The sequence below is a fragment of the Plasmodium gaboni genome (assembly GCF_001602025.1).
Source record: "Plasmodium gaboni strain SY75 chromosome Unknown, whole genome shotgun sequence".
Classification (NCBI taxonomy): domain Eukaryota; phylum Apicomplexa; class Aconoidasida; order Haemosporida; family Plasmodiidae; genus Plasmodium; species Plasmodium gaboni.
In genome coordinates, this window is record NW_017385199.1 from 1 (window position 1) to 11,023 (window position 11,023).

The window sequence follows — 11,023 nt, forward strand, 5'->3', positions numbered from 1 at the left end:
TTATTTGATTTGATATGCTTTTATTTTATTTGATTTTATTTTTTATTTGATTTTATTTTTTATTTATTTATATTTTTTTTTTTTTTTTTTTTTATTTATTTTTTTTTTTATTATTTTAATTTTTTTTTATAATTAGTTTTATTTTATTTTATTATACCAAAGAAACCAAAAAAAATAATTTTTTTTTTTTTTAATAAATTTTATTTTTATACAGTTTTTAAAATATTTTTGGTTCTGCCAAAATATGTATGATGCATACAAAATATGCTTATTAATTATTATTATTTAATAATATGGAATAATAATATTTTATTATATATAAATATAAATATGTAAAATTTTACACGTGTATCGTATTATATGTTATAATTAAATAAGTATATATAGAATAATTATATAATTCAAAAATTATATAGTTTTTTTTGTTTTTTTTTTTTTTAATATATATAATAATATATTGTATTTTTGGGTGTGATAATTAATAAATTGCTTTTTTTTTTTTTTTTTTTTTTTTTTTTTTTTTATTAAAAAAGAGAAAAGGAAAAAATGAAGATAATAAACAAGCTAGGAAGTATCAAAATAATTACTCTCTTTCACTTATGTTTCTTTGGATTTCTTTATGTAATTTTAAATTTTACTATAGATGTAAGTTGTTCTTAAATTTTTTATAAATTAATATAATGTGAATTATATATATATATATATATATATATAATATATTTATATATGTATTTTTTTTTTTGTGTAGAATTCCAATTTTTATAAGGGAGGAGATATTTTGTTGAATAGAAATTTGTCAGAAGGAAAAGCAGAAGATTATAAAAAATCTTCTGGTTCCTCATCCTACTTATCATCACGATCAAGATCATCATCAAGATCATCATCAAGATCATCATCAAGATCATCATCAAGATCATTAAGATCGCCATCCACATCAACATCATTACGATCAACATCTTCCTCATCATCTTCCTCGTCTGCTTCCTCGTCTGCTTCCTCATCTGCTTCCTCATCTGCTTCCTCATCAACTTCCTCATCATGGTTGGAAGATTCTGAGGAAGGTAGTAATGTGGATAGTACTGAGGAAAAAAAAGAAATAGATTCAATTGATCATGATAATAATAAAAAAGGAAACACAAGTGTTAATATATATAATATGCTTTGTGGTAGTAATCTTGGAGGATATGGTTGTGAACTTAAGGATGTTGCTAATTATATATTGAATAATATGGATAAGTATGATGAACACGAAGCTAAAAAACATGCACAAGATAGATCAGAAAAGTTTTCTAAAGAATTGTCAACATTATTTAGAAAACTAAAATCTAAAGATCCTAATATGTTTAATAAGAATAAGATCGTTTTTAATGATTTATCAAAAAAATATACATGGGATAAATATGAATTACATCTACCTGGTTTAGCACCTGGAAAATATAGTAACGAAAGAGATGTTGAATTAAATTATAAATTAATGGATTTAGAAGATGGATTCACAGATACTCAATATATACGTAAATTATATTCTTTGATTAATGAAAATGAAAAAGATAAATTTGAAGATGTAAAAAAAAAGATATTTTATTATTGTGGAGAAGAAAATAAATCACTTCATCGTACACGTAAAGAATCAGATCAAGCATGGAAATATTGTGAAAAATTAATTAAATTATATTATAATAATTTTGATAAACACTTTGAAAAAGTATTTCTAATATGGTTAGCATTAAGTGAAGGATTTAATGTATTCGAATATAAAATGCTTATTACAGCTAATAGATTATTGTGGAGAAAATTATCAGATAAAATTCAAGACGAATGTAAAGTTATGATTCAAGATTAAAAGGTTATCACATATAATTAAAAGAAAAAAAAATATATATATATAAAAATATAAATATATTTATATATATAAAATAAATAATTTTTAATATTTGTTTATATATTACATATGTAAAATATATTTCCGTTTATATTTATATTAATTATAATATTTTATTATCATACATATATTCTTTTTTTTTAAAATCATAAATATTATATATATATATATATATATTTTTTTTTTTTTTTTTTTCTTTTATATATTATTTATATATATATATCCAATTTTATATATAATTTAAAGCACATTTTAAATTAACTAATTTTTTGTTATAACTATAAGAATAATTAATATTATCTATATATAATTAATTCACCTTATCAATTTTTATTTTTTTTTTTTGGAAATGAAAATAAAAATAAAATTATTCTATAATATTAGGACATAATAATATGTTATTTAAAAAAATATATTTTTCTGTGAAGTTTTCTATTTTATATGTATATATTTATATTATAATAAAATAATATCTTAAAAAAATATATAATTTTAATAAAATTGAAATTATAAATGTAATAAGAATTAAAAAGAGAATTATAAAAATGTGCCCTAAATATAAATGAAGAAATTTATTCAATTGGTTATTTATTTATTTATTATGATGAAATGAAAAAATATTTTCAACTTCATATGATTATTTAAAATATATATATATATATATATATATATATATATATAAATTTAATTTATCTTTGTATAATTACTTAATTTTTATTTTAAGAATATAGACACAAATAACTGTGTAAATAAATTAATATATATATATATATATATATATATATATATGTGAACAGAAATAAATTAACTTATATATATATTTTTTTTTTAAAATAATAAATATAAATGTGTATACATATTTATTTATACACATAGGAAATAAAATATTTATAACACCAAAAAAAAAAAAAATAAAATAAAATAATAATATAAAATTAAAATATTAAAAAATATTATTATATATATGGAAAATAATAACAAATAAAAAATAGTAATTCATTTTATTATACCTTATATATTTTGTTATATGAAAATATATATATATATATATTTATATTTTTGAAGTAATATATAAAACATCTTATGATTTATAATAACTTTTTAATTTTGATAGTACTTTTTGAACTTTTTCGTTTTCTAATATTCCAGATTTTTTAATTAAAAAATATAAATATACTATAAGTATTATAACAAGAATAACAATTATTATTATTGCTACGACTTTAGTTGCAGGATCAGGAGAGGCAGTAGCAGTAGCGCAAGCAACTTGAAGTTTATTAAGTTTGCAACAGTTGGCAACAGCACCAGCTACTTCACAACATTTTTCCGCTGCCGTAGTACAGCAAAGAGTTTTAAATGTGGCATTAGCACATACTTTAGAAATCGTAGTAACACAGGAGGTACATGTAGTTGCTCCGGCACAAGCGGCTTTACAACATTCAATTGTTCCTGCAGCAAGTTTTGCACAAAGAGCCTTAAACTTGATACACGCCATAGGTGTTGCTACCATAGCATGTATTGATTTTGCAATTCCTGAAATTATTCCTATTCCCATTGTATATCCTCCTAATTGATATTTATGAACTTTCTCTTCCATTATTTCATAAAATGAACTCCAAAGTTCAAAAAATGTTTTTCTTTTACCTTTTTTCTTTTTAAATAAATCTTGAAAATATTTTGGGAATGATAATTCTATATCTATATCATCATTTCTAAATTCAATTAAGTAATATTTTATATTTAAATATATATTATAAATAATACTTTCATTTTTTAATTTTTCAATTTTTAGTTTTTTCTTAATTTGTTTTTCTTTTAATATTTTCTCTTTCATTTTTTTCTTTTCTAGTTGTTCTTTTACATATTGTTCATATGATTCTAATAATCTTTTTCTTTTTTCTTCTAGGAAAAGTTTGTTTAATTCATAATCTATTAATTTATCTCTCTTCCAGTGGAAGCTTTCTATTTTATCCTTGACAATTTCATCTTTTAATAATGAGATTTCTTTTAATTCATTTTTTATATAATCTTCGCATAATATTTTAGTATCCAATATTTCTTTTTCTAATTTTTCAATTTCTTCTTTAATATCATTATGATCTTTTTTATTTTTATTTTTATATTTCTTTTTTAGTAATTTAATTTTCTTTAATTTGTCTTTGATTATTTCATCTTTTATTAGTTGAATTTGTTTTAATTGTTCTCTTATATAATCTAATGTAATAACATCTGGAATTGTATTTACGGGTGTTTTATTAACTGTTGCATTTTTCGAATTATTATGGTTTGTTCTAGGAATATTCTAAAAAATTAATAAAATTATATATATATATATATTATGAATTATATGTTTATTTATAAATATATATATATATATATATATATATATATATACATATAAATGTTATTTTTATTATTTTACCGTATGTGATGATATAAATGTATCTAATAAGAGTGAGAAAAATAATATATTAAAATAAATAAAGTTCATGATAATTTATTTATATGATTTTTATTATTATTAAATAAATATATTATTACAAATATATTCATGGTGTAAAATAAATAAATAATATTTATATAATAATTAATTTTTAATATTTATTTTTCTTAAAAATGTGCATTTTGTCAGTATTATACATATTGCATGATAATTTAATATGACCCTCATTTACACACAATAAGCATCAATATATATATATATATATATATATATATATAAAAGGATAAGAAAAAAATTAAGAGAAAGAAAAAATTAAATTCTTTATGATAAATTGTTTCACATATGAAAAAAATTAATCAGTGTTTTATCTTGAAGTATAATATATTGAATTAACTATAAATAAAAGTATTCTTTAGATATAAATTTTTTTTTTTTTTTTTTTTTTTTTTTTTTATTATCCTATCTATCTATATGTATATATTAATTAAGAAATATAATATCATAGTATATTAGATATAATATAAAGGTGTATTTTTAATATATAAATATATTATTATTATTTTATACGTATATATTTTTTTAAACATTCAAGTAGGAATATAAAACATGTAATATTTAAAATATTAAATGAATATAGTTATAATACACAAAAGGTTATTATTATTATTTTAATATATCAAGAATTACTATTTTTTTTATTTTATTATTTTTTTATTTTATTTTATAAAAGAGCTATGTGTTATTATAAAATATAATGTTCATATAATACGTATTTAAATATGGTGAGCTAAAAAATATATATTATTTTAACTAACATACTATAGTTTCAAGTATAACTTAGAATCATTAAATCTGTGTATCATATATATATATTTTTCATTAATAATTAAGAACAATATTTGATATTATAACTAGTTATTATTAAATTATTTTATTTTTAGGAGTATCAAATTATGTTATGAATAGTAATATTATACATTATAGTAAAATATGTATAAATTTTTTTTTTTTTTTTTTTTATTACAGTAGTAATATAATGATAATATAAAAAAAAAAAAATACTATAAAAATATTATAATGAATAAATCTTTAAATAGATTTTCCTATTATTAATATGAAGTTATATATTATTAGATTATTTATATTAATAATACATATATGAAGAGAAATATATATATATATATATATAATATTTTTAATATATATTATAGTACTACTATTACAAGAGATTATTAATGAACTATATTACACATTTATTAATTATAATATATACATTAATATAATAGATTATATATATATACATATATATATATATATATATATATTTAAAGAATATATGAATAATAATTCTCATAAGTATAATTTTACACATTAACTAATTTTATATATTTATTTATTAACATTTTTATTCTAAGTAAAAATATGTAATATATAATTATTTTTCAATTATTAAATAATTTAGTTTATTAAATAAATGTTAACACATATTTAATATATATATTTTATTATTGCATAAATTATAATTATTTATCTTAGGATTATTAATAAATATATTATATTTTCCTATGAATATTCACATATTTAATTGATGACATTATAATATTATATAAATATAAATATAGATTTATATTTTATATTGAATTTATTTATTATCAGTATTATTATAAATTTAAGAAACAAAATGTTATATTAAAAAATATTTTTATTTATATTTAACTATTAAAGTGAATTTTTTATTATATTATATATAAAATAATATTCTTATATGTAAAACACATTATTTATTATTAAATTTTATGACATAATAAAGGATGTCTTATTCTGTTGATATAGGAGTAATAATATAATACATTATAAATAATAGTTACGTTTATATTTATAAAAAAAAAAAAAAAAAAAACAATTTATATATATATTTTATTGTGGCTGTATTTTAAGTCTATGCTATCAATTAAATTACAATTTGAAATATATATTATATAAACATATTTTATAAGAATTATATAACTAGATATATAATATAATACAGTATATTGTTAATAATTATATTGTATTATATATGTAAATTATATAGTTCTACAATTTAAATGAGAAAAAAAGTAAATTAAAAAAAGCAAGTTATATAATAGTTCTTGTCCATTAATATATTACTTAAAAAAAAAAAAATATATTATCAATACTATTATTTATTATAAAAATATGGAATATTTTAAGAAATATAGCTAAAGATATTTTATATTATATTAATACAAAAGGTTTAAAATATAGTAGAAAAAAAAAAAAAAAAATACATATATTGTCTATTAAAATAATATATTTTAATACACATAATTTCTGCAATCACAAAATATAATTGATATATACATATTAGTAACATATCTTGCATTATTAAATGATTCTTTTATCCATTTTAAATAATTCCTTGTTATTCATATCTATTCAGAAATTCAAAACTTCTAATAAGATAAACTAACATAGGTAATCCAATTAATGAAGAATTAGTACCAATAACTGTTGAGTTAACAACTGCATGATCTAAAAATGATGAATCCTTTTTTTGTATATTCATATCTATTAATTTGTCTATAAATATGTTATCGAAAACATCTAATAAGAATAAGGCTCTTTTATAAAAAGGCTTTTCGTTCGTTTGGTTTATTTCTTTCATTTCTTCATCATACTCTTCCAATAGATCTTCTAATGTTTCTTTTTTTTTGGGTTCATCATATTCTATTATTTCTACTTCATTTATTTTATTTTTATCATTTGAATATTTGTTATTATATATTTTGGTCTTTACAGTTTTTACATCTGTTTTATTTTTATGCAATGTTTTATTATTATTTGAAGTTCGTAATTTTGTTTTGTCTGGTAAATTAAATGAATCTGATAAGGTTCTATTTAATATATCATTATGTCCGTTTAATATTATATTTGCATGAGGATTCGACGAATATAAGCAGAACTATAGTTTATAAAAAATAAAAAATATGATATATATAAAAAACGTGAAAGTATATATTATAATGTATTAATAACTATATAACAATGTAAATTACAATACTGATTATATATATATATATATATATATTAATATTACCTTATTAAATATGTATAAATGTGTGAGAAAAATACATGGCAAAAGGAAGTTTAATAATGAATGAAAGATGCGCATTTTTTAAACTACATTATTACATTAAAATATTATTATATAAAAATAATATTTATATATCCAATGTGTAGTTTAACTGTTGCTAATTTATTAAATATATAAAAAATATTATATTCTTATATAAGGATTTTTTTTCTTAAATTATTAAAATGATTTCTAAATTATAATTATATTATTAAAATAAATATAGTATAAAATTATTTATTAATATATGTTAATGAAAATAATATAAATTTTAAAAAATTTATGATTCTTATATAATATATAAAATATTTTATTATGTAAATATTAATATATTATATTAAATATTTTTTTATAATTTATATTGAATTATATCTATAATTATTATTTTACATTTTTTTTATAATATCCTTTTGTTTATATGAATTTTTATTTATGTTATATGTAAGAGAAAAAAAGGAAAATTCAAATAATATATATATTAATATGTATATATTTATAAAAATTTTAAGATGAAGAAATACCGTAATAAAAAAAAAAAAACATGTTCATTGATAACGTGATATATATTTATATTTATATATATTAACTTTGTACTGTTATATATCATTAATAATTTTATTTTTAATGAAGTATTATTGAAATATAAATTTGATAAGATGAAGAAATACCGTAATAAAAAAAAAAAAAACATGTTCATTGATAACGTGATATATATTTATATTTATATTTATATATATTAACTTTGTACTGTTATATATCATTAATAATTTTATTTTTAATGAAGTATTATTGAAATATAAATTTGAGCACTATTTGAATTTTTATATATATAATTTAATTTATATGGAGTTTGTTAACAAAAATATATTTTATATATTTTAGATATAATATTACTTTGATCATTTAATTTTAAATATAATATATTTATCCTATATATAATGTAACACAATATAGTAATTTCTTTATGTGCAACAATATATATATATAATTTCTTTTAATAATAAATTAAAAAAGTATGATTTCCTTATATGTTATAAAATAATCATTTGTTATTTGAATTAAAAATATTTTTACTAAATAAAAATTTAATAATAAATATATAATATTATATATATTTAATTTAATAGAAAAAATAGAAATAGGTGTATACATATATAAGAAAATAAATAAATAATCCTAATAAATTATATTTAATTACTATGGGAAATTATAATATTTTAAAATTAACATTAGAATAATGTTTATATTAATAATGTAGGGAAAATAACATTGCTCATGTAATCTATTTAATTTACACAAAAGATAGCAAATATTTCAATATATAATATATTATATATTTTTTATTTATTATAACAGATTATATATTATATACAACCACATATGTTTATATTACTATTCTTAAATAATAATATATATTTTTTAAAATGTTTATATTATTTTATATAATATATCTTTAAATCATGACAATGAATAAGTAATGATGTAATTCAAAAATATTATATATAATTTGTTGTGGATATATGTATGTTTTCATTTTATCATTTTACAAATTTTAAAATAGAAATGTAATAAATAATAATATTAAAAACATATCAATAATTATTTAATTTAAAAATAAGAATATATGCATTTTAATATAAATATTGTTAAATTGGAAAAATATTATGAATAATATATAAAACTATAAAAAATCGATAAAATTAAATATAATATGAATAAAAGTTATTTTAGGATATATTTATATAATTTTATAATATTAATTGTATCATTAAAGTTTAAGGTAACATGTACACATCATTAATATAATAAAATAATTATATATTTATATAATTGTACATATAATATATGTATTATAATATATAAGATTTAATACATTGATTCATATATATATATATATATATATTTTAACATTTACAGTCATATTATAAAAAAGGAGCTTATGATAATGGGAATTATAATAATATATATTTAGATAAATATACAAGAATTTTATCACAACATATTACAGATGAACCATTACATAATAGGTTATCTACTTTAAATGTACAAAGTAGTAAAAGAGTAAATAATGAAGATAGAGTAGTTTGTAAATTAAACGACAAAACAGTGGACAATAAAATGCTGGATGAAAAAAATATGATAGGTTATAATATCTTAAATGATAAATTAAATAAAGAGTATGATAAATATCATAAAAAAAATGCCTCTTTAAAAAGAAATAAAAAAAAAGTAACAAAAAAGGACGTATTGTACAAAATGATATTCAAAGGAAAAACATTTTGGAATGTTCTAAAAAACGTTATAACTGGATTGGGATTCACATCTGTAATTAGTTGTATAGTTTGGGCGATTTTATGCATTTTAAAACTAAATGATGTTGCGATATATTTGGCTATGGTTTCAGGTGGAACTGTATTATTGATAATACTTTTTTGTGTTATCTCTTGGTTACTTGTTACATGGTTGTGGCCTTACAAAGATGAATATAATAGAAAGCATAATAAATAATTATTATATAATATATTTTATTTGATTATTTTTTTTTCTAGTTGTTATAGAAACACAAATATAGTTTTCGATCAGAATTAAATATTTTTATATATAACATTGGTTTTTATTGTATTAACATATTACAATATGTATGAATTATTATAGTTTTTAGTTTATTGAATAGAAAGAAAATTTCTATTGTTGTCCTATACACATTATTTTATAATTTTTTTTATTATTTTATTTTATTATTTTTTTTTTTTTTTTCCGACTTTGTAACTATGATTGAATATAATAATATAAATTTTTCTTTAAATTATCAATTATTCACAATGAATATATAATATTATTCATTCATTATTCTAGTATTCATAAAATATAATAAATGATATAATATATATATATTTCGTCGTATGTACATGTGTAATATATTAGAAATACGTGTAAAAATTTTTTTATCATAAAATTACAAATCATTCATGTGTTTAATGAAATAATGTAAAAAATGTTATGAAAGAATATTATCATTCATTTGATATTAAATAAAAAAATATGTATTGATGTATATTTAAATACGTAGTAAAAAAAAATTGAATAATATTTATCTTTATATTTACATACACATATGATTGAGTTTTTTTTTTTTTAAGTATCATATAATTTTTTGAACATAATTTAAATTAGACAATTTTGAATTTTTTTATTAAATAATGATTAACTCATTCATTGGTTTAATAAATAACAAATGGAAATATATACAGCATGATGATATTAAATTATAATGAATTTGGCTTCTTGGATATGGCAGTTATAATATATTAATTTACAACATATGCATATAAATATTAATAAAAAAAGGAACTTGAATACAAGTACGGAAAAAATATTTTTGTATGTATATTTGAAAAATATTTATGTTTTTTATTGATATATAAAACATAAATATTTTTCAAATATACATACAAAAATATTTTTTCCGTACTTGTATTCAAGTTCCTTTTTTTTTTCTTTTTAAATATATATATGTAAGGAATATATATTATTTAACTTATAACAATATGATATTATTATT

General features: G+C 16.2%; 3 protein-coding genes across 3 annotated transcripts; 2 read left to right on the forward strand and 1 right to left on the reverse strand.

Annotated features, from left to right (window-relative positions):
• Nucleotides 1–546: 546 nt before the first annotated feature.
• Nucleotides 547–1,843, forward strand: PGSY75_0002900 (exported protein (PHISTb); the record flags this gene model as incomplete). The annotated part of the gene is made up of 2 exons (XM_018783158.1): nucleotides 547–645; nucleotides 749–1,843. 2 exons carry the CDS (start codon nucleotides 547–549, stop codon nucleotides 1,841–1,843), a joined length of 1,194 nt encoding a protein of 397 aa, XP_018639057.1.
• A 1,120-nt stretch (nucleotides 1,844–2,963) lies between these two features.
• On the reverse strand, nucleotides 2,964–4,373 carry PGSY75_0003000 (putative exported protein; the record flags this gene model as incomplete). Its single annotated transcript, XM_018783159.1, has 2 exons — nucleotides 2,964–4,184; nucleotides 4,305–4,373. The coding sequence occupies 2 exons, from the start codon at nucleotides 4,371–4,373 to the stop codon at nucleotides 2,964–2,966; spliced, it is 1,290 nt and encodes a 429-aa protein (XP_018639058.1).
• Nucleotides 4,374–9,172: 4,799 nt separating this feature from the next.
• Nucleotides 9,173–9,969, forward strand: PGSY75_0003100 (exported protein (hyp15); the record flags this gene model as incomplete). Its single annotated transcript, XM_018783160.1, has 2 exons — nucleotides 9,173–9,241; nucleotides 9,379–9,969. The coding sequence occupies 2 exons, from the start codon at nucleotides 9,173–9,175 to the stop codon at nucleotides 9,967–9,969; spliced, it is 660 nt and encodes a 219-aa protein (XP_018639059.1).
• Nucleotides 9,970–11,023: the final 1,054 nt, after the last annotated feature.